At 34.0% G+C, this 26,370-nt stretch overlaps 1 protein-coding gene across 1 annotated transcript; it reads left to right on the forward strand.

Moving 5' to 3' along the window:
* Positions 1-50: 50 nt before the first annotated feature.
* Positions 51-25,998, forward strand: LOC138715512 (allergen Bla g 4-like). The gene is made up of 6 exons (XM_069848521.1): positions 51-187; positions 708-851; positions 2,307-2,437; positions 5,416-5,495; positions 18,060-18,149; positions 25,736-25,998. Exons 2-6 carry the CDS (start codon positions 744-746, stop codon positions 25,870-25,872), a joined length of 546 nt encoding a protein of 181 aa, XP_069704622.1. The 5' UTR covers positions 51-187; positions 708-743; the 3' UTR covers positions 25,873-25,998.
* The last annotated feature ends 372 nt before the right edge of the window (positions 25,999-26,370 follow it).

Below are 26,370 nucleotides of genomic sequence, written 5' to 3' on the forward strand. Positions count from 1 at the left end.
ATTAAATTATGCTATTCACTTAACTTTAACCCTTGCTTCCTCCGTTTTTATTAAATGGCGCTTGGCCCTCTACAGCTCTGAACCCTTCATATGTAATGGGAGGGAACGTTGATAAACTTTAGAATAAATTGTCCATGAAGCTACGTTAGCTACATTAGTTCGAGAACTAGCTGACAGCATTAAGCAAGTAAGTATACGTAGTATACAGTAAAGATAATAATGTTATCCAACTGAGAGTATGTAATTTATTCTCACATCAAACTAGATTGTATACAAGCGGTGCGCATATTCGAAAAGTGCGCTGCAAAGCTGTGCAACATGAAGTGTTGTTACCTATAATAGCGGTAAACCTCGGTTGGCCCCACAATGCGTCTAGAATAAACTTACATACATATGAAAATAACTGTTTCGGTATCGGTACTAAATTCCGAATTTTAAAGCGATTACGGACCGCATCTTAATTTATGGAGCGTATGGAAATTGGGTCCAAAATTAGGAATAGGTTGAGTTTCGTTGTCGGAAACTGAGAAGAGGAAGATCGGTTCTTTTGTGTCAACGTATTAATGAAGTGTTCGTGGACAAGTTGCTGCACAAAACCGGTTCTTCTCTCGCTCAGTAAGTTGTAATAAATTCTCAAAAAGAAATATCACAATATTACTCGTATCACAGAATTACCAACCTTCACCCTATATTTTTCTCTTGGCCAGGTGTAATTTTGGTGCCCCATTCCTTTACTGTGTACCATGGCGTCGTTTCTACTTGTATTTGCGCTTTGTCTCGTCGTTCAATCGGCCGTGGCCGAAGACTGCAAGACTGGAAGATCTCTAATCGAAGACATCGATGTATACAAGGTAAGAAATTTTGTATCGTTTTAAAGTGAAAGCTCTCTCGGAAAACATTGTTGACACCCCTTTGAAGTGAAATTTCTGAATTCAATAAATATTGTTAATAATGAATATTCCAATTTTTTCTGCGTGCTTTTTATTACCAAGAAGTAAATGTCCGTATTAACCAGTGTAACACAGAGGAAGATGCCTGGCTGTTTCATACAGCACTCACCAGAGGCCCAATAAAGTGTTGATTCGGCTCCGTGGAGATTCATGTTTCATCAGTTGTTTTAGCAAATCAAAAGAAGGAACCATACCATTTTGATTACCATCACCGAAATTAATTAAGCGAATTTACGAGCATAGGATGCATGTAGAGGTGACGTAGATTGTCGGGAGAGAGTTCCTCTGTATAGGAAAATGTGTGGTTTGCCCAACCTAAACTAAATGCCACACTTTCTTCTTAGAAAAAGCAGAAGCAAAGTAGGTATAGGAATGAACTCTATAGCGTCTAACCCACCTCGCAGCTGTGGATCTACTCCACCTCTTAGTTTCGCTTTAGTGCCCAACACTTTCCGCTCCACCGATCTTTCATCATTATGATAACGCAGAATTGCTGCATGGAAATATCATATGTACTTCGATACACCACTATAGTAGAATTATTTAGATTAAATCGATTTATAGATCTTTTATATGTATACAGGGTGGAAATGAAACCCTTCACATTTTCAGAGGGAATAGATCATATTGTATGTAACAAAAATTGAAATAACATGTTGGTGGAAAGTTCATAGTTTTCTGAGAAAAAAAAATGTTTTTTTCCCAAATACTAAACACCCTGTTATTCGGTAACTATTGCGAGTAGGATAGTGACTTTCATCCATATCGATAGAAAATCTAATAAAGAATAATTTATCACTCTGGCATATTTCAAACGCGTCGACGGTTTTCGCGTAAATTTAATTTAAAACCACTAATTTCAAGCCACTGAACGATGCGAACAGATTGCAACGTCGTAGCGAGAGAGGGAGGCTCGCGTACAGAGACAGACCTGAGTTCGTTCACCTCTTACAACTTTACTACTTGAAGAAAAGATTACTGTGCTAGCGGCGATGTTAACCGTGGATTTAATTACAAAACGTAAAATAGGTTTCCTAATTCTTTAATGTACCCTATCGCCCCTTTCAATCTGCAGGGGTATTTTACTTCCACCCTGTATATATAGGGCTTTTACGAGATGTATAGATGAATTCTTTCAATTAAAGCTTTACACGATTTTATTGTCATCCTTCAAACAGTTAAAATATGTTTCCTGTAGCTCACTCTTACTCAGATAAACGCTTTATTATTTTTTTTAACTCTAGACACAAGACCAAGGCTTCAGCTGCCTTTACGAGAAGTCATGATAATAATCCTCACCCATGAACATAAACTGAGGACGGTCTTGTCTAATTGAGATCTGTAATCTTTATATAGGTACAGGATTCTTGGAAGGTTGTCTACGTCAACAATAAAGATCTGATGACAAAATTCTCCTGCTGGGTAAGCGAAGCAAGCACCGCACCTAACGGAGAGCTTCAACTGCAGGTCAGCATCGTTGACAACAGGTAAGGCAAAACAAAGCCTGGCAGGGAATTTGAGGGCATCTATAATATGATTCCTTATACTTATAAAGTATAAAGAGAATTAGGATTGATAAGTAACTTACAATTTGCTGTAAGATTTCATTGCATGTAATGAAGGAAAGAAATGAGCTATGTGATCAACATTCAATCTTCCAATAATAATAATAATAATAATAATAATAATAATAATAATAATAATAATAATAATAATAATAATAATAAAAATAATAATAATAATAATAATAACAACAACAACAATAATAATAATAATAATTTATTTTTTATTTATTTACTTATATTTAATGCGTTGTACAACAGCCAGTGGCCAATTACAGTTCAGCACAAAGATTATATAATAAAAACATCAGCAATGATATAAATTACAATAAAAGTCCAATGACGTAATTAAAATAAGGGCAATTAAATAAAATGATAATTATAAATTAAATAATGGAGTTATATAAATGAAGAATGGAAACATATAAATAGTATTACAAAGGTATGCAAGATGACGAGAATATTATAACACAACGACAATAATAACATTGGATAGACGGAATAAAGTGGATGAATAAAATACATAAAATAATGACAATTAAGGTAATATTATTTGAAAATGAAAAGATGGAATCATGTAAATGATTAAATAAACAACTAAATAATATAAAAGGTAACGAGAATAATATTAAAATTCATATTTAAACTAGAGAAATAATAATAATAATAATAGTAATAATAATAATAATAATAATAAAAATAATAATAATATTAAAATTGAATACAATATTTTAGAATGACAATAATACAAATATTAAATTAAGTAAACTGATATTATAACGTTAATTAACAGATACAATTAAATAAAAGAATCTTAAACAAAGAATTCTTGTCTAGTTGATGATATAATATTATCGGTATTACAATAATAATGAAAATGTTGCTATGTAAATTGAATAAAATTTTTAGAAGAATAAATAAATCATAAGTCATTGCAAGAACAAATTGAGCCTATACATTGAAAGGATCCAATTCGCCTTCATGTATCTTGGCGTTTTAATGCATCTGGAGACTGGTGAAAGAAATGTTGAATTTCTATTATAGAAAAGTTTGTGAGCTCTTGTATCATCGTCTGAATACGTAAGATAATATTCTTTAAGAAGAAGTCACAGGGTACACCTTTTAGAACCTTGCAAAGAATGGATAATCGAACTCATGACGTCTTGTAGGCTTCGAAAATTACAGTATTCGCATTTTCTCTCATAGCTATGTCCGGAATTAATGATAATGAGGAGAAATCTGAATGATCATAAGGATATAATTTTTCTTTGTATGTATTCTATTTTAGCCGAATCAGTAGTTGTAATAGAGTTCAAAACTACAGATGCAAAATATTCGAGTTTCGATCGCACTGTTATAGGCTGTAGTAGATTCTTAAAAGAGAATCAGCCGTGGAAAAAGAATAAGTTATTGACCGCATTATTCCCAACGTTCTGATTGCATGATTGTAAATTAATGTAATCAACATGATTACGAAAATACAGTTTACTGTCAATGAATATTCCCAGATATTTTACACAATCAGTTCTGTTTATTACAACAATATTTAGATAATAATTAAATTTCAGTGAAGAAGTTTTCGTGGAAAAGGTTATCACATTAGATTTGGAGACGTTAATTTTCATATCATTAACTTCTGACCATTCTGCAACTGAGTTAATGTCACATAGAAGAGACTGACTTATTTGTAATAAGTTTCCCATTTCATTCTAAGCGTGAAAATATATCTAACCAGACAATGTAGTGAACGGTAGAGGAGAGGGCCTATACCTAGATTACCGGATTTAAATTCTTCGAATTTTTGTGTATGGAGTTACGCAAAAAGCCAAGTTTACACAACAGACATCACCACAGCTGAAGAATTGCAGTAGGCCTATCGGATTGTAGATGCCTTCCAGCAAATGAAGAATGACCCAGGACTGCCATGGTCTTTGCAGAGAAAACTAGACAGATGCAGTCAAGTTCATGGTCAGAACTTTGAACATCTTCTGTAAAATTCTTCAGTTAACATGTTGATACCGTACCGCACCTTGTTTATCCACAAACTTTACTGTTGCTCAAACAAAAATTTTTCTTTTGTGTATGTTTAATCATATTTCAATACCAAAATTATGAATTTTACTGTCCCGTGACTGATAAATGAAATAAAGCTATCACTGATTTTGTTGGAATTAGTACTTAGTATATTCAGCTGGCCTCCACCAGCACAAAATGACATTATCTCGTATATGGTTAATTTGCGGACTCATGTTTACTGGGACTATTTTGCTTTCCTTCATTTTTATTTTTCATCCCTAAACTTTTTACCGTCACTTTTGAAACACTCTGTATAAAATGAGACAAATTCAACGGAACATCTAAATTGTCGTGTGAATAACAGATGATCGAGCGAAGTATAAATCTACATTTTAATTTATTTTGCAAATTAAGATTTAAATAAAACAAAATAAGAGTTGTATGTGACCAAAGTTGTGAATGTTTTAATAGAATTAATTTAGACACTTCTAGATTGTACTGGGAAATGTTTTTTTTTTTTATAAAAATGATTTTTCTTTTTCAGTTTCACGATGTTATCTTTCTTAAATTAACTAATTCTTTCAATGCATACATATGTCAAATCAATAACGTAAATAAAAAAACAGCTATAAGTCAATATCCGACAACTGGTAACTTCTCATATCTTCGCACACACAATGTGGACTGATTTGGGTATAGGAATGGACTCGTTATCATTGTTGTTACGGGATATGACAAACATTTCCATGATAACGTCAGTGTAATTTCTGTTGCACAAAATCTTTCCGTTTTTTCTATTAGTGTAGGACGACCATATAATTAATTATACGTAAAAAGTTAGTAAACAAGAACAACGTGGAATATTTTACATGTTGTTCCTGCTGCAGTAACGGACAGAACAACACCTTCCATGGAACCTACGAGAAGGTGAACGGCCACTACGTGGATTACATTCTTTCTGACAATGGTGAGTGCTAATAAAGTTGCAGCCACATCGCTCCGGTTGATACTCGTACACTGACCTTCAAAGAAATCTGACCTACGATTTTATGATCGTGTAAGCGAACTTTCCAACCACGGATCAGTCAGAACCAAAGATATCAAATTTAACGAACTTTGAAAGAGTTCCGCTAGTTCTCGGTAGATGGCACCATTATTGAGGCGGTTAAAAGTGTCAGAGAAAGTGATTATGTCGATTAATCATAATTAATTCTCGTAATTGACAATATTAGCGGTTTGCAGCTTACCCATTGTTGTTTTACAATAAGTAGAGTGGTATCAAAATTGAATTCTATAATTCGGATAAATTTATGTGCTACTGACAATAGACTACTATTATCTTCACCAACTATTCACAGAAATAATAACTAAAGTAGTCACACTTACACCAACAAATTATCGACCACTATCGATTAGTAGGATCAGATATCTTTGAACGTCAGTGTACATTCGTTAAGTGTTGTAGCAATGCACCTCAGCCTAGTTGGATATTGGCATATTGTCAAGATTCTCAGGTCGCCAAATCTATTGCACAGTTGTCAGCAGTTACTATTTTAGCTCTGTAAAGTTAACAACTTACATATTTAAATACTCGTACGTACATTATCAAAAAAACGAGCACTTTCCTTTCATGCTTTAAGAAGTAGAACTCAGTAAGAAAATAGGATGACATTAAAGTAACAAACTGGAAACAAATTTATTACAAAGTCGTTACTGCCACATATCACATAAATACTTCGACTTGCATTAACTTGTTACTTACCTCGAAGTGAAGGTCACTGATAACCAATACTGGTGTCTTTGAAGCAACCTGTTAGTCAAGTCGAAATATCTCTCGTGTGCTTAGAGATAGTTATGGCTAGCTAAATGGTGTGATACGTGCAACAGTATTTATGATTTCAAATGGAAATCCTGAGGCAAGCACGCCACTGACAACTGTAACTAGTCTGACGGGTACAAAATTGTGGGAAGATGTACAATCGTGAAAATGTTAACTAGTTCGCATTATTTTGAATTGCTGAAATTGAAATTTATTACAAAATAATTTACATCGCATCCTTTCAAATTAGGAAATAACAAGGAGAATATTAGTAGACCCTGTAGTTTTCACTTATGAGTGAATCAATAGCGTCAGTTCAGCCTTCTAAATCTAATTCAAGTAAATACGCTGTTTTCTTCCAAAGATTTAAAATGTTTTATGTATTATAAAACCAGGAAGCCTATAAAGAAGAATAGTGGTGCTATGAAGAGTATTGCTGCCATACTTCATGGGAGGAGTTCAACGGCAGGGACTTCACAGAGGAAAGTCTTTCATATAAAAGGAACAACAATTTATTATGCCAATTTGCGTTATATCTTATATTTAGTGGAGAATTGCCTTGACTTGAAGAAAAATTGCAACATCGTAATAAATTCAGTATCACTTCCCAACGCATGAAGAAAAATTGCAACATCGTAATAAATTCAGTATCACTTACCAACGCATGGAAACTCCCCCTCTTCGCAGCTGTGAGGGCGGTTATGTAGTCATTGTCAGTAGCAAATCTTTTTTTTTCATACATTTTACGATGAGCTGTTGCCATGTCTAACAATATTAGTAATAATAATAACAACAGTCCTAACACTTATCTTTCTTGAAATTTAATTGTTTGTCTTTAGTTGGTGTCAGGACCAACGTTTTCGACTAACTGAAAATCATCTTCAGGTCTCAATTTACAAAAAAAAAAGAATAGGCCTACCTGCGGGCAAAAAAGAATTTAACTGGCAAAACTTAAATTTTTCAAGATAGAGAAAAATTATTTTGACATTTTATTGGTATATATTTTCAATTCTTTTTTCTTTGGATCCCATAGTGTTTCTGTAGCAATGTAGATTATAGAGGAATGGAAAAACATTCAACATTGCTGAACTTTTAGAAATTGAACAAGATACTAACTTTCCATCTAAGAGTTCGTAACACTCCGTTATATTGTTGGTTACAAACTTTTAACAATTTATACAGTATCTTCTAGAAACTGCCTGACGAGTACTCTTTCTCCTGACGTCTATAAGCTCCACACATTCAGCAGATGGGCAAAGACGTCGCTGATTATTAATCCATCTGGTACAATTTTTCAAAGAAGAGCTTGCTGTGTTCCTTACTTAAATCCTTGCATGGATGGGGAATTTGCGTCATTCCATAAGAAACAAAATGTGTATTTAGATAGAAATCATTTACGGCTAAGCATTACTGTAATGTTGTCTTTTACTAACTTAATTTTCTATTGAAAATGGTAGTTGTCTCACCGTAACCTAAGATTCATATGTGGTTAACAAAGGCTTACAACCTTTATGCACCCACCTCTTCACTTGGTATTTTTCCTAGTCTATGTCTCTTTCCAGAGCTATATACTGTATGGATGTCCAGAATTCCTTTTGTGTCTCTTCTGATTCCCCTTCCACTTCGACATATTATTTTCGCTTTTTACTTTATTTCTGTGGCCACAAAATGTTGGACTAACTTTACAGCATGCTAAGTCAGCCATTACTACTAAACGTTGCAACCTTTTTGTTTCCGCTCAGCAATATAATTTCATACATAAACAGACAAATATCAGAGTAGCCAAAATTAACTCCATACATACATTTCTCATGGCTTCGAGAAACAAAAATGCAAGTTACAGCAGTTTTTCTCGCAGGTATTCAAATGTAACTGCTTAGTGAACACAGTAATTTAACTTATAAGGTTTACAAATCAGCATATATTTAAATTAGAGCTTAAAATTGCGTATAGGTGGAAAGCATACCTTTAACCAGACCACAATGCACATCTACACTCCGTAAGGTAGGCTATAGTCAAATTACTCGAATAATTGCAATACTAATAAAATGGAATACTCCATTTTAAATTATAGGCCTAAATATTAATTTTTTCACAAACTTGCGTGTTCGGAACGTCAACGCTATGGATTATCTCACATCGCCATAATGTAAAAATGTTTAATTATAATGCTTGTTTGCAATTGGTCAATTAACATCGTTGCTCAAGAATTCGTTAAATGTACAAATGTTTTAAGCAGTTATTGTTTGTAAAATCGACATTGACTGTTAAACCATAAGGTAACCTTTACGTAATTTCAACATTTAATTTCAATATATGATTTTTAATTGTTCAAAGCTGTGCTAATCTGTAAACCTTATAACTTATATTCCTGTGTTCGCAATGCAATTATATAGGGCGTATGTAAATTGGGACCTGGAGATGACTACCATATTAATATTATAAGAAAGATAAGTGTTTAAGACTTGTTATTACTTAGTTATATTGTCAGGAAACACCAAGTTTGTTTTACGAGATGACTGACTGCCTTTGCAAAATAATCATTCATCATAATTTTTTTATGTTTAATTAATTAATTTATTTATTTATTTATTTCCGCATTAAATAAATTACGAGTTTTACTGCAAACCAATCAAGTATCACTACTTAATATCAATGCAGTTAAATATAATTGGAATAGGCACAAGAATGTGTACGCAGTTCAGAAGCAAGTTTTAATAATAATAATAATAATAATAATAATAATAATAATAATAATAATAACAATAACAATAATAATAATAACAATAATAATAACAATAATAATAATAATAATAACAATAATAATAATAAAAATTTAATTTGAAACTTTGTCGAACATCATTCCCATGCTGCATTGAATACAAGAAACGAAACATGTTACTTTCTATTGGAATAACAATAAAATTAGGTTAAATGTGGCGCTAACATCAGAATTACAGTATGAAGACTTTAAATCTTCTGTTCTGTAAAAGCCCAGTACAAATCTTAAAAATCTCTGTTTATTACTATGATGCATCAGGTTACAAAAATATCCAGTCACATTGAGTTTCAAATAATAATTTATTACACCAAAATATAAAACCGTAATCCATTTCACGCAAAGTGCAGTAAAAAAAAAATATAGGTTTTAGGTTGAATTGTTATGTTTTATTTAACGACGCTCGCAACTGCAGAGGTTATATCAGCGTCGCCGGATGTGCCGAAATTTTGTCCCGCAGGAGTTCTTTTACATGCCAGTAAATCTACTGACATGAGCCTGTCGCATTTAAGCACACTTAAATGCCATCGACCTGACCCGGGATCGAACCCGCAACCTTGGGCATAGAAGGCCAGCGCTATACCAACTTGCCAAGCAGGTCGACTAGGTTGAATTGTTACATTATTTGCAGTTATAATGGGTTCCTTATATTTTGCTATAGAGTTGAATTAAGTTGCAATCTGTGCCACTTTTCCATTGCTGTTGTTTGGAGTACAACTAACTACCAATTATTAAATTATTTTCATGATTTATTACATTAAAAGTCTCTTTAGCATATAGGCTACATAAGCTTCTCAGAAATACATTTGCATAACAAAATTCAACATACAGAAGTGAATTTGAAAAAAATGCTAAATTCCCTTTCGTAGGAATCCCGTAGCCTACCTTCAAAGAACCTAACATAAAGAACTCACCCTCTCGGCAGCATGTTACGGAAAAAAGATAGGCCTAGCATGCGTCTACATATCGGTAACTATTATATTACAAATGGCTTTTAAGCAACCCGGAGGTTCATTGCAGCCCTCACATAAGCCAGCCATCCCTCCGGTCTCCCAACTAATACTGTAGGCCTATGTGCATTTCTGGATTCGCCCATACGTGCTACATGCCCTGCCCATCTCAAACGTCTGGATTTAATGTTTCTAATTATGTCAGCTAAAGAATAAAATGCATGCAGTTCTGCGTCCTGTAACTTATCCATTCTCCTGTAACTTCATCCCTCTTAGCCCCAAATATTTTTCTAAGCACATTATTCTCAAACACCCTTAACCTCTGTTCCTCCTCAAAGTGATCGTTCAAGTTTCACAACCATACACAAGAACCGGTAATATAATTCTTTTATAAATTCCAACTTTCAGCTTTTTTTAGAGCAGACTGGAAGATAAAAGCTTCTAAACCGATTAATAACACGCTTTTCCCATATTTATTCTGCATTTAATTTCCTCCCGAGTATCATTTATATTTGTTACTGTTGCTTCAAGATATTTGAATGTTTACACTACTTCATAGGATGAATTTCAAGTGTTTATATTTCCATGTCCTACAATAATCTGGTCACGAGACATCATTATATGAGGTCCCAGTGGGTAATAAAGCCCATCGAGAAATAAGGCCCAATTTTGAAATTCGCGGATCAAGGCTAAGAGGAAGAGTGATCACTCTGTAGTCATGTTGGGGAACTAAAATTACATCTGCCTAATAAATTGCGCGCAGCTTATGTTGGTAGTAATGGAGTAACAAGAAGAAAACGCGCCGAAACATTGTTGAGGAGACAAAACTATAATATTGGAAGTAAAGTTAAATGTAATAATATATTTCAATGCTCAGAATATTGGAAATGTTATTGCATGTTATGCTTGAGAGATATTTCATCGTTCCAGATACAGGTTCAAAATAATTTTTCCAAATCTCCATGACACAGATATACCCTCAAAATCATACCAGGTCTGTGATCGTGCAATAAGGCCCAAGCAACAACAGGCAAATAAGGCCCGGGCCTTATTTCCCGACAACTATTAAAATTTACAAGACGATTAAATAAGTTAATTATATTATTGAGCATGAACTTCCACTTCAGATTGCAAATGTTTTAATAATAATAATAATAATAATAATAATAATAATAATAATAATAATAATAATAATAATAATAATAATAAATATCTAGGGATAAAATTAAACTAGGCTATATAAATAATTTAAGTACAGATTACTATTTTGTTCGCAGACATTGCATTTACTCTTATGTGTTTGTGAACTGCAACCACTTGATAAAACGATCTATAGATCCTTCGAACACTATTGGGATGAAACATTGCTCAGATACTGGGAGCTTCATCCTGAAAGGCGACTACATAAAGAGAGATTCTCAGCACTATTTAAACCTGTCTGGAATAAAATGCATGACCGTACAAAATGTCGCCAATGGTTTCCGAGCCACTGGTATCTATCTTTTTGCGCCAGATGTTATACCAGAAACAGTCTTTGCTCCAAGTTTGGTCACTGAACATCCACTGGAACAACAGGACTTAGAAATACCAGCAGCAACTCATTCATAAATTACAACTGAATCATCTTTCTTTGGTATAGAAAATAAGGCATTTGGCTCCAAGCCTTCAACACCTCAATCAACTACAATAGAAGGTAGCCAGAGTGATGACAATCAGGTACCAGAACAAGTGGAGTACAAATCGAAAATACTGGTAAGATAACAAGCCCATTCGCAACTATTCTGAGCACACCGAAGAAAGTAGCATGCGAGAAACAGGTAATCCGTAAAAAAGCATTAAATTATAAAGCAGTCACACTTACAAAGGAATTCTTTGTGAAAGTAACCAAAGAGGGCGAAGAAGAAAGATATAAGAAAGACAATAATAAAGGAATGGGAAATAACAATCCAACCCCTAAAAGGAAAAACAACAAGGAGGAAAGTATTGAGGAAACGAGAACAGTTGGCTTGAAAAAGAGCAATATCTCCCAGTCGAGACATGATGTTAATAAGGAATGTACTGTTTTGTCTGTGAATCAGCTGAAGCATTGGATATGGGATAGTGTCCATCATGTTCATTGTGGGTCCATGAAGTTTGTGTGGGCCTCACTGCCTCTAATAAATATGTTCTTGTATGCCCTAAATGTTTGGAATAGTCAGATTTTTTCTGTGACACACTGTTTCAGATTTTAAGAAGTTTATTGTCACTATTGTTGACAAATACGATTGCTCAGGTATTCCAGTACATGTAATTGTTGCTTGTATTCATTTCACTTTATGTTATTGTGATATTAACTCTGTTTCCTAATCTGATGAGTTAATTGAAATGTACTCTCTTTGGACTCTATTACCCTACGGCATGGGCCATATTAACAGACTACTCGGGAAATAAGGTCCAGTTGCAAATATTTGCTAAATTTGGAATAACAAGGAAACATTTTGATATATCAGTCTGTTCTTTTTCGTATTTTGTTACATAAATAAACATCTTTAGACATTACCTCATTAGTGTAATTCTAAACCAACTTCAGTACCGGCCATAATAAAAGATCCGTTAGGTGGGCCTTAATACCCACAGGGACCTTACTTTGTCTTTTTGGGACTTACTTCCAAACCTCTCTCTACTTGCTTCAAGTAAAATTTCCGTGTTTTCCCTAATCGTTTGTGGATTTTCTCCTAACATAGTTACGTCATCCGCATAAACAAGGAGCTGATGTAACCCATTCAATTCCAAACCCTCTCTGTACATATCGTTAACAGCTTTGCCAAATATCCATTAATTTAACTGCTTTATTAATTATTAAAGTAATGGAATATCCCTAAATCATAAACATGGCAGACACATTATACAAAATATTCGTTTCAACTGAGCACTCTTATGTAAAGACATTCATAAAATACGTGTTTGAAAAATAATAAGTTCAAAATTTATCATGTCAAACAATTATTTTTGGGAAATTTAGCGAAAAAGAGCAAAATAGTAGAGTAGGTACTTTTCCAATCATAACACGTCAAGGATTCGTCCTTTAAAAGGACTTCCGCTGAATACTTTCCACCCTGGATATATAATATATTATATATAAATATATTATAGCTATATAGTTTCAAGAAAAATAACGCCAAGAGATTTTATGAGTTTAGGACTATCAGCCTGTTATCGGACTCGATGAAGATTCTCCTGCGAATATTAAATCGACATTTATATTCTAAGATGGAAGGAAAGTTGGAAGAAGAGCAATTTGGCTTCAGAAAGGAAAAATTACAAGAGATGCAATTCGACAGCTGCGAACAATCGGCGAAAGATACCTAGAAAGAAAGAAAGACAGAAAGAAAGAAAGAAAGAAAGAAAGAAAGAAAGAAAGAAAGAAAGAAAGAAAGAAAGAAAGAAAGAAAGAAAGAAAGAAAGAAAGAAAGAAAGAAAGAAAGAAGAACGTATCGTATCTGTGGACATGCAAAGGCTTTTGACATAGCGGATTGAAATAAACTTATGGGATACAGAAAAAAAATGGTATGGATTGGCAAGAGAGGACTATTCCGTAATCTATACCAATAATAAATCTATAACCGATATTTTTCTGATAATTTTCGGTTTTCCACAAATAATTGGTGTCAACATGTATAATTATTCATCCTGAAACCAAAAATCGCTTTTTTTGAAATTGTTCTTTGTATGTCTGTCTGTCTGTATGTTTTTTCCTTTTCACGCGATACTGGCTGAACGGATTTCGATAAAAAATTGGAATGTAAATTAACTGCGCTGTAGCTTAGATTTTAGGCTATATGCCATTCAAAATACTTAATTTAAAAGAGGGGTTATAAGGGGACCTGAATTAAATAAATCTAAATATCTCGCTTATTACTATTTTTTTGACAAATGTTACGTAATAAAACTTCTTTAAAACGATTTCCGATAACTTTTATTCTATGCAAAATATTGATAGGACTGATATTACTATGCTGTGCCGAAGTCCATAATATTTCCATGCAGGAATTCTGCATTACCATGTGGCGAGATATATCCGTTTTGAAATAACAATGCTTTTATATCATGGCCAAGTTCGATTAATATACGAGTAATAAAGATAAAAGAAATGACTCTGCATTTATTTCAGGCGGCAACAGTCGGATTAATATACGGATGATATAATATGTATTTATAGTATACTAAATATTACTAGCCTATTTTGTGTGTTTGTATGAGGAAATCTCAGGAAACTATATAATACGAGGCGCGTCCATAAAGTAACTTTCCAACTCGTCCCACATATGTTGCGCGAAGAGACGGCGTGTACGTGATAGAATAATATCTTGGCATGGCGCATGCGCTAGCGGAACTTCCCGAGTGCTCTGAGTAGCTTCGTTGCATTGGTTGAAGATGGACGCTCCTATTCCAGCTCCCGCTGCATGTGAAGTGCGAGCAGTGATAAAGTTTTTGATTGCACAGAACATAGCGCCGATTGAAATTGATCGTCAGCTGTGCCAGGTATATGGGCAAGCAGATGGCGCGTTGCTCCACAAGGTCGTCTGTGATGATGGTTGGCCTTCCACTGTGCTCCTCGTCATGCACATTTTGGCGTCCTGCAGCAGCAACGCACCATCTGCTTGCCCATATATCTGGCACAGCTGACAATCAACTTATTTCAATCCGCGCTATGCTCTGTGCATTCAAAAACTTTATACTGACGCGGCGGGAGCTGGAATAGGAACGTCCATCTTCAACCAATGAAACGAAGCACTGAGAGCACTCGGGAAGTTCCACTAACGCATGCGCCATGGCAGGATATTACTCTATCATGTAGACGCAACATATGGTTTGCTAGCTGTGAGACGAGTGGGAAAGTTACTTTATGGACACGTATCGTACATTTAAATAATTCTTTCATCATTGGAAAGTGTAGTTCCTTTAGATGGACGTAGGCTTTATGTCATTACAGAAGCTCATGGGTGAATCGATGACTGGGCACAAATGCATATAAGATAGACTAAACAGAACCTTACGTACAGAAAACTTTGTATAGTGTCGAAACTAATAATTAGCTATATGTACTGCAGTTAAAGTTAATGCTATTTGGAGGTACCGTACAGTACTGAAATTTGGTGTCAGATTTGCGTTGCGATTTTTATAAAAGAATGAAAGCCATAGATGGAGTAATTTTATAAATATACATGCGGCACATATTAAGTATTAATTATTCAATAACATAATACTACAAAATTTTATTTCTTAATTACGTATTTGGGTGAGCTACGGCAATGTATACTTAATAGGTAACAGTTCTATGTAGTGAACAATACTCCATATTGACTAATTAACAAACCAACACTTTAGCATGACTTGTGGTTTGTAGGCCATCTCAAACCCCAAACTCAACCCCTCTGAGAGCGAGATCTTATATACTCTGTCAGTTTTGGCCGAATGTTACAATAAAAACAATTAACAACATAGGTATTTCGGTCATAACGTCATGTAACACCAGATGAAATTTTGAAGTAATTACATGATTGAAATACGACTAATTGGTCTAGGGAGCATCCTTTTTGGTTGCAAGAATAATTCGCTTAACATGTTTGTAAATTAGCCTTGAATACGTTGCGCTGCTGGAAAAGTTTTTCTTCCTGAGATTCAAGAGCCCTCACAACCAATTAAAAACTTAGGTAGGTACTTACAGCGGAACATCTGTTATCAACACATGTTTTAAATAATATAGGGCAGTACAACACCTTATTTCAAATAGTATCGTTTGATGACAAAACCTTCTTCCAGCTGAGAGTAACAACCTTCAGTTCTTACAAATGTATTCTATTTCAGACGCTGTTAATCTAACTTAATACCAAACTTAAAAGAAGACTTAATCGAACAACTCCAGAACCTATTGCATGGTAATAACAGTAACATTCATATTTCTAAATACAATTGTGAACGTCATTGAGGAGCAAACGATTTATAACTGATAATAAATTAATTATTCACTAACAATAACAAAGCTGTATTTGGAAATATATCAGATTTAAGACAATTATATTTATTTATAACAAGTGCAGCGGGCACGGCTAGTCTTTATATAAAACTATGAGTGAAAGTCAGGATAGGAGAAGAAATGTCAGGGAGAAGTGGAGTAGGGAAAGGAATGCGACAAGGATGCTGTCATTTACCGCAATAGTCACATGAATACATTCGAGAAAGTGTGAACACATTATCACAGCCGATGAACGCCGTTCTCGTAACACACATGCGTATATGAGGACGTGGTATTCTGCGCCGCTCCTCTTACCGTTCTGCGATGCATATTCGCGTTGTAGCATAGGAACTTTATGCGGTGGCAGCAACGGAAAACTGAAGTCACTGGTGAAATTTTACCAGTGACGTCAATAACACTCGAGAGGAAATTAAACGCATAAAAAATATATATATATATAATGTATATATTTGAGTTTCTGGCTTTTTGGTTAGATGTGCAGTATTTCCATGTCATTTCCAGAAACTGAACACACTAGAACAATATGAAATATACAAACACACGAAAACACACCCCAACGATATTCTCAACACACTACTCAATTTTAAAACACATACACTCTTTGGCTCTACACTACTAACGCACCCACACAGGACACAAGAGGCGCCAAGACCAACAATGACCAGTTTCGAAGATGACCGAAAATAGGTCGAAACATGTTAACAAGGTACGTCAATAATATTTAACACAAGAAAGTTCTTATCATACATATTCCGAAGTGATACAGTGTTAAAAGTTGTGTAATCAAGATGTATAAAAAATATCATATAAGCATGGGTCCTATTCTCAATATTTACAGAGTTAAGAAAAAAACGTATTTTACAAACAACTTTAAATTAGTGTAACTCTGAAAATATTGAGAATAGGAACTATGATTATATTACATTTTTTTTTGTTCGAAATGTCTTCAGAAATAACCTAAGTAAAGGACGGTAAATCCTTGTGAATCACCCTGTATAATATGAAAATAGTACGCATAAGTGTTCTCATTCATGGTATATTGGTGCATTAAATAATTTATGTAATTAGAACATTATTTGCTAAAAATATATTTTATTAATTGGTAAAATGTGAACGTTCATTGCAAAAAGGTCATGAGTCATTGTTTTTGAAAATGTGTTTTATGCCAAACAAAAAATTTTTAATGAAAAATTTATAATACAATATTTTCCTCGATAACGCTTTAATCATTGACAGTCATATGAGAATTAAAAATTAGGTAGTTTATGCTGTAGGTAGTTTTAACTTTCTCCTGTAAAATTTCAGTTTCTTGACTCATGACCTTTTTGAAATGACCGATTCAGTTATATTACCGGTTGTTCTGTATGGTTGCAAAACTTGGACTCTCACTTTGAGAAACAGAGGTTTAGGGTGTTCGAGAATAAGTTGCTTAGGAAAATATTTGGATGAAGTTTGAGGAGTATGAGGAAAGTTACACAATGCAGAACTTCACGCATTGTATTCTTTAACTAACATAATGAGGAACATTAAATCCAGACAATTGAGATGGGCCGGGCATGTAGCACGTATTATGGGCGAATCCAAAAATGCATACAGAGTGTTAGTTGGAAGATTTGAGGAGAAAAGACTTTTGGGGAGGCCGAGGCGTACATGGGAGGATATTAAATAGATTTGAGGGATGTGGGATATGATGATAGGGACTGGATTAATCTTGTGAGGATAGGGACCGATGACGGGCTTATGTGAAGGCGGCAATGAAACTCCATGTTCCTTAAAAGCCATTTGTAAGTAAGTTTGTATAGCTTAGATAATATGGACGACAACAATTTGGGGCCGGAAGATGCAATTATAGCTACCACGCATTCACATCATGTTTTTAAGTGTGCTCTTTCATATCTTGGTTTTATATTGATGTTCCAAAGTCTACGAATGTGTGCTTATCATTTATTTCTGTCTCATTTTTGTAGCGGGCTTATCATCTCTCTACGAGATTTTGGCGGTGGATTACCACCGGTTTCAAATCGTCACTGCATGCCCTGGCGCCATTAACGGACAGCGTGAGTATTAAATTCAAATTCGTATCAAATTTTGTATGCATTGTTATTAAATCATCACATAAATAGTTACGGACTGACAGAAAATTGGGTTCTACCCCTTAGATGATCGTATGCTTACTGTTTGACCGTCAGCCTATTTGTATAGTTCTCTGCACGACTCAGTAACGACAAGAGAGTTCAGTCAGTGTCATGAAAAATAATACAATAAACCACCATTCTTCTGTTCCCTATGGAAAAACGCAATTTTAGAGCTGGAGCAGTTTATCTCAATATATAGGAGAGCTCTTCTATCCCACGGATCGCTTCTATCCTGTATTAGTACATGATGAAAGTTCGAAATAGCATTTTATAGTATTTAGAAATTCTTGTTTTATTTTCCAGTAATGTTACAAACAAATCACAGTTGTTGCTTTTCCACTGCTTAATATTTTCTTCACAAAGGAAGGTAGCAACAGTAGTAGTAGTAGTAATAGTAATAGTAGTAGTAGTAGTATTAATAGTAGTAGTAGTAGTAATAGTAGAAGTAGTAATAGTAGTAGTAGTAGTAATAGTAGAAGTAGTAATAGTAGTAGTAGTAGTAGTAGTAGTAGTAGTAGTAGTAGCAGCAGAAGCAGTAGTAGAACAATTTCCATTACCCAGATAGGCTATAATGCTTCGATATGGAATATAAATAAGAAACGAGAATACACCAATTCAGGGGTTCCCAACCGGTGTGTCGCGGAATTTGGAACTGAAAAATAAGTTTCATGTCATCCAGAAAGTATCTTTACAACTTATTTTTTATTTACAACGAAGTCTTTGATAATATGGTACATTGTATTTTGAGAGAGAATTTAACAATGAAACGTGAACACCTGCAACAATGCTTTGTAATTAATTTACTCTTGCCACTTAGTAAAAAACAGAAATTAGGATCGCTGGAACATATTGGTCAGTTTCAGTAAATACTTGTGAGCGGGTGATAGTGCTACTATTTTATCAAAAGTTCTTTATTTAGATTTTGTCAAGGGAAAGTTTTTAATTCGAAAAAGACAATCTGAATGAAGTTCAGGGTTAGATGACAGCAGTACTAATTCAAATAATGTGAGCGAAAATTCCCTGCAGGGTTCACAAAAACGTTTTGCGTTTCATAATTATAATTATGAATACTTATAATATGGTCTTACGTGGCGTGGAGATGAATATAAACAAAATCCCGAGCGTTTATATGCGGAAATGTTTTGTCAAATCAGTCGATGGTGCCGAATAAACTAAAAAATTATTTAGAACAGCCGTTTTCAAATTCATACTTGTGTCAATCAGCAATTCTCTACCATCAAAATAGTCAAGTCTAAAAAAAAGGAAGAGACTGCTGCATCTTGATGACTTACGTGTTGGCCTGGCAACCATAAGGCACGTATAGAGAAACTCTGTGCAGCCCACCAAGCGCAGATTTTATACGCCTATTAATTTAAATAAGTTAGTTTTCAAAAACGACAATAAAAATCTTTTATCGGACATCCAGTATAGACAGTTGGGAATTTTGACACACAGGTATTGTATCTTTGCTTATTTCTAATGCCACTCAAGTTGCTGCTTTTTTTTTTAGATTGCGTGTTAACATCGACCTAACTACAGCACTGGATGTCCAACATTACACAGAAGTTATCAGTGCTTTCTTTTCTGGCGGAACGCACTGGAACGGCTTAGACCTTGAAAGTCTTAGCTGAACGAAAAGGAGGTTAAAACGACAAAATTCTCGTGCAATGAGTAGTAATCATCTCCCCAGTTTGCTACAAAATATTCTCCACAGAGTTCAACTACCTTTTGCTGTAGAAGGAAGCACTGGTTGTTATGTATTATTATTATTGTTATTATTATTATTTTTAAAAACAAATACGTGTGTCGCGATATCGTGGGCGTTCTGTAAAGTTTGTCTTCAGTCACAGAAGCTTGGGAACCACTGCATTAATTGATAAATTGTAAATAAAAATAAAATAGAATAGGTAGCAAGTAATCATTAAAAATAGGAAATTACGAAGTCAGTAAAATTTATTAACGAGAGCAGTATATTTGAATGTTTAAAATAGACAGTAAATCACAGGCTAACTAAAATTGAATCGGTTTTTTTTTTGTGAAATCCGATAAGTCAAATTTTAACAAAATTGAGTGTATTGCTAATTTATGTTGCATAGGGATAGATACACCATTTTCAGAAAAATGTCACAAGCCAAACGGCATTTCTGCTGTGACATGTGCGCTTGAAAACTAAGTTACGTGGATAAGGCCCATAAGTCAGTGACAAGATTGACACAGAATGATCAAAACTATAACCTATGCTGTTGTGTTTGATAAATTAATTTATTTTGAGTGTGAATTTTGGATTTGTTAGAATAATGTTTTTAACGTATTACTGATTTATTGTACTGAATTATTTCATGCAGAAGTTCATTATTTATGTCTTTAGTGACATTATATACAGGTTGGAGTAAAGTTTGTCCACAAGAAGCAAAAATTATGAACTCAGCTTCTAAATATTGTTTTTAAGAATGAAATTCGTATTTTTTAACCAAATTTTCTATTATTTCATGAAATAAATATATTGTTTTGTTACATCTTTACCAGATTTTGATAAACGCCATAAGTCAGACATTTTTAAACCTGAAATTGAGTCATATTCTAATTAAAATTATTCTTTCGGACACAGAAATATTCGTTAAGTTTTTACTAACATTTCCCATTTCAAACATTCCAGTTCTCAAGTCATGCATTTCTTTTAAACAGTTTTTTGTGCTTCCCCAAACGCTGTATTTCGTGACTTAAGGGGTTTCTAAAAAAAGATTCAATTAACGATAACAGTGCAAATACATTTTTGAAGTTAATATCAAATTGCAAGCTAACAAAATTTAACAACATTACAAATGAATCTGTGAAATAAATAGCAAATCACAGACCACAAGTTAACTAAATTGACAGCAGTGTAAATTATTTTATTTAAATAAATACCAAATTACAAGCTAACAAAATATAACATCTACAGTATATACAAATGAATGTTTAAACACTCGTGAATGGCAAATTACAACTAACTAAAATTAACATTTATTCACAGAACTAATTGCTCAGCAGAGCCAAACCGTGATTAAACGTTAGAGCAAACATAAATGGAGGGATATATGGCAGAGTATGAAGTACAGAGGTAAAGAGTATCACAGAAACCTATGTGAGCAGTTTATGCTGAGTTTGGAGTACTTGCATTAGTTGTCCGTTTGTACATTGTTTCTGAAGTAGTACGATTGCTTACGAGGAAATGCTTTAGAGAGTTTCAAAAAGAATTTTCTGTTTTCTGACTGCAGATGTTGGGCGGAAGCGAACTAAAGATTTTGAAACATAGGTCAAAGGGAGGCGAGTCAAAAAGTTTAGTAGTATACTTATAGAGGGTTAGGGCGTTTTTTTTTAGTATAATAATATTGATAACCACAATATCGCTTGAATAAATTGTTATGTTTCAAAGCATTATGGACACATTCGAAGACAATTATGGACAGAACTGTTAGAATCTTCTGTTTTTTGAATAGACGTTGTAAGACTCGCGAGTTTTAATTCTGAAAATGGTTATAATTATTAGTTTTTGTAGGACAAGAATTCTGTCTGTTAAGCAATGTATGCTGCACCCCAAGAGATTATAGGCTTTGGTATTTTATCCTGGCCTAGTTACAGCGGTAAATGCAAGGCGAGGTGCATTCATAAATGAAATTAATATGTCCTAGAATGGAAACAGGCAGGTAACTTCCGGAATAGGCAATAGCTAATATGAATAGAATTAAAAAAAAACCCTACGAAAATTCGCTACTCATTTTATTAAATTTGAAAGTATTATAAACACTTATTCACTTTCCACATGCATATACAGATAATTAAGAACAACATAAAAATCTGGCTGTGATTGGAAAAGGAGCAGGTTATTTTACGACGCTTTATCAATAGCTTAGGTTATTTAGCGTCTGAATGAGATGAAGGTGATAATGCCGGTGAAATGAGTCCGGATTCCAACACCGAAAGTTACCCAGCATTTGCTCATATTGGGTTGAGGGAAAACCCCGGAAAAAACCTCAACCAGGTAACTTGCCCCGACCGGGAATCGAACCCGGGCCATCTGGTTTCGCGGCCAGACGCGATAACCGTTACTCCACAGGTGTGGACAATTTACTATATCTGAGCAGCTTTATTAAATTATTCAGAAATGAAATTTTTGCATTTATAAACATTTCAAACCTAAAAACATACATCATAATGTTAAAGAAGAGAAATTAAGTTACAAAAAACTGTTGAAATTTAAAATTATATTCTTTTTCGAAATAAACTAATTTCCTGAAAATGAGAGTTTTTCTAGTTTTCCTAAGTCACGCCCTACTATAAGTTGCCATTAAAATCTTTTGGTCATAAAAACATTTGTAATGCTATTATCACTATTATTATTATCATCACTATTATTATTATCATCACTATTATTATTATTATTATTATTATTATTATTATTATTACCAAAGCTTTATTGAATAAATAGAGAAACATATCTGCCTACACGAAAAATACATCCTAATCTTAGTCCAAAGATCTTAATTCTTATGTTAGTGTGGATATTTTCAATATTGCATAGATTTGAGATGTTAAACAATTTTGAAGTAACTTCTACCGCCGCGTCGCACAGCGATCCTTTTACCTATCTGGCCGCGCAAAATTCGATTCAGTATTAAAATGATGCAGAAACATTAAAATAACAATTTGTAAGTATGTGAAGCAATTTCCTTATCCATATGGCATGATTCGAATTCAATTTGGGCTTAATATTAACTCTCAATCACAGTGATGTAGGTATTCTATAGGCAACAACACTGTAGAACTTCAGGTCTTCATCACTGCATGTATGAAAAATATAAGAAAAATACGTGGAAGAAATCAGTTACATCATAATGGCATTATGACATAGCTAGTTCTTTATTATAAACTGTGAGGAAAATTTTACAAGTATAAAGTACTGGGGAGGACGACAAGACGTACACTAACAATGAACAGTTATCACTACTAATTTTTCCTTCAATGTAATTCAATGTTAAAAGTGTTTTCAATAATATTTAGTTCTCAGTGCTGCTGTAAGTTTCAGATTAAGTTCCTGAAGCTGGCGCGGGTTCTTGATAAACAAAGAACTTCGTTGAATACAGGTCCACTTCTCTTTCGCGTTTTCTTTGTGAGACTGCTTATTACAGGATCTGACGACACCAAAACCATATTCAGCATTAGATAACAAGCCAATTATGGAAACTTTTTCTATATTTTGTTCATATAAAACAAATTTCTCTCTAGCAACTTCTTTTTGTGACTGGAATTTACTCAGGATTCGGTGGCAAGCAAGCTAAATTAACAATCTTAAGAATATCTTCAAAACGGATTATCTGTAAGTTTTCAGTTTCTATATACGAGAAAGAATAAGATATTGTCTTTAGTCTTCTGAAAAAATTTGACCAATCGTTGACAATTCTAAATTTCCGGGTGTAAAAATACTCAAAACTACAAGTTAAAATAGCAATGATTTCTCAATTTTCAAGCAAATTTCACTTTAAAGTAATGAGCTGTGTGGAATTTTTAAAATATCACAAACATAGCACAAACCTTGGTCTCGCATATGCACCAGTAACCGATGAAAATCGTCGGACGAAAAACGTCATTTTCAGCACAGTTATCGAACATAAATTATGAGCTCGGCTTCAGGCCAGGGATACTATAAGAAACGCCATACTTCTGACTTCTTTTGTAACAAAAGAGCTGCACAAATAAGCGTAACTATAACAAATCTCGTATCCTTGGACATTATATCAATTACAAACTCCATAAAACATGAACATACGTGAAACTGAAATTGTACTTTGCGCGGCCAGATAGCAAAAAGGATCACTGTGCGCCGTGAAGGTAAATGATGAAGGATTTCTGATTTCGTAAAACTTGCAGTATGTATCTCGAATAAAAGAATATCACACATAACGTGGTGAACGTAACCTATGAAGACTTTGCCTAATTTGCAACCACATGCAATGTTAAATCGTGTCTTACTGCACAGAGTGCACTCACCCTGCATTCTGAAAGATTTTGTGATTTACTACAGAGCTTGCTCTCCAAGAATGTGCTTTTATTGTAAAAATGTAAACACCATTTACATACACTAACCTACTCTTAACATCGGGGACATAAATTTTAAATCATTACCTGCGAATTACATCCATTCCATGGAATTATTCCCGCAAAAATATGTTTCCAAATGCTTCACTCTAAGAAAAATTTTCTAAACGTGTTTCTATTTCAACGAGTAAGACTGTAGTTTCTCATTGTCAAATTCTAACACGCACACACTGACTAAGGTACCGTATAGAGTGACGAGAAATATATTTTAATTTGAACACATTTAGAAATAATGAATATATTCACGGAACGAAGTACAGTATATCATGCCTATCTCTTAGTTTCAAAAGTTACAGTAAACGAAAGTTTTTACGACCCAAGATCAATATATTTTAAATATCAATATTGAACTTGTTAAGGTTCATCATATTATTATATCAGCTACTATGAAAAATATCTGAAACAGGTAACTTCCAATAACAGAAAAATGCTGTAGCGAGTTTATTAAACGCTAAATTATGCTTTTTTGAAATGATTGTTAAATTTCCTACTATACATTGTCCGGAATGTACCTCAAAAACAGGACATTTTTGTAATACCTAGTATTAATATTTCTATTCTTGCTGCAAGAATCATGATGATAATGGACTATCCCGTTGAGGCCAATAAGTACATGCGGACATGAGGGTTGATCACATTGTAACGTTCAACGTGATTCCGAACGACGGATGGAGATGTAATTCCTTGGTCAAACAGAAACAGAATAATATATTTTCATCAGGAATGTCCTATTCTCCAATTAGGAAAAAGTTATGTTAAAGCATAATTCTTTATATTGGTGCGCTCAGTTGGAAACCACTGCCCCGTGGATTGGCATGTGCTTCCAGTGAGTCCTTGGAAGTCTGAACACGACGAATCTGCTACCGAGGTCGTTGAATTTTCTTAACAATTGAGCGAACAGTTCTGCTGTACCTGCCAACTGGGATGAAGTTCATTCAGCTCATCAGCCAACGCTCTCGTGACCATCCCTCATGTTAGCAGAGGAAATGCAATGATGTTCGGGTAAAGGGAGTTAAGCCATTTTTGTGCAAATAGAGTTTTGTTCCCCCGGGTGAATACAGAAATTAAATTCTGTAAGTGGGTGTACAAAACAACAGATAGTAATATTAGTACAGTATGTGATGTATTTTATTAGTGCAGAAAATTATTTTCAATACGGTCCGAACTTTAATTTTCATTCATCTCAAAACTCATTTTTATAACTTATCTCGCTTTACCCTAACACCATCGAGTAATCATCCCACCACAATGCTCAACATGATTCATCTGCAACGAAAAAAAATAATAATACTAAACATTACAACATCTTTCACCTATGATGTGGGGTCTTCGGATATTATGTGTACTGTATAAAAATGAGAAATTTATTGCAGCTGTGGTTGCCATCACTTTTCTGACTTGGACACCAAGTGAGGAAGCTCTTAAAGCCGCCAAAGAGGCTCTCGCCAAGATTGGTCTCGATTTCGAGGACTTCGAGACATTCTGTCCACTGAGTGAAATAAAGGAATAATAATTTCGTCAGAAGTACCAACGATGGGGAATTAAATTAGTAGAAGTACTAATTTCATTATACTGTGTGTGATTAAAAATTTATTGTTGTTCTGACATAATAAATGTTGTAAACGAAACCATTAAATACTCTCTCACTGAAAATGAATACCAACAATATATGAATATATTAGACCAAACAATAAGAAAATTTGTATTTTTTTTTTCGTTCCATTTTACTTTTCAACACGAAACGTTTATGCTTTAGGACCAAATGGAAAGAATGTTAAGGAAGTGTCAAAATCTGAAGTAAATTTATTTTTTTCAAGATGAAGTTCCTAAAGTTTATTACAGAGGCAACACCATCGCTTTTGTTATTGCGTCGGGCGACAGACGACAGTTTCGCAACCAAATGTGTATGAAAGAGATTGTTGCGCGTCATATTCAAATATAGACGTATGAAAACCTAGTTGCTTAAAAATATTGTTTAATTTAGTTACTAGTTACTTTTATCTTTAAT

The sequence above is a fragment of the Periplaneta americana genome, chromosome 15 (genome assembly GCF_040183065.1).
Source record: "Periplaneta americana isolate PAMFEO1 chromosome 15, P.americana_PAMFEO1_priV1, whole genome shotgun sequence".
Taxonomy (NCBI): Eukaryota; Metazoa; Arthropoda; class Insecta; order Blattodea; family Blattidae; genus Periplaneta; species Periplaneta americana.

What these genes read in the sequence shown, in the direction of transcription:
- LOC138715512 (XM_069848521.1), top strand. Translation starts at nt 744, where the DNA reads ATGGCGTCGTTTCTACTTGTATTTGCGCTTTGTCTCGTCGTTCAATCG. An exon ending in TTACATTCTTTCTGACAATG is followed by an intron (nt 5,496 to 18,059) that starts GTGAGTGCTAAT and finishes TCATTTTTGTAG; the next exon opens with CGGGCTTATCATCTCTCTAC. An exon ending in TGGCGCCATTAACGGACAGC is followed by an intron (nt 18,150 to 25,735) that starts GTGAGTATTAAA and finishes AATTTATTGCAG; the next exon opens with CTGTGGTTGCCATCACTTTT.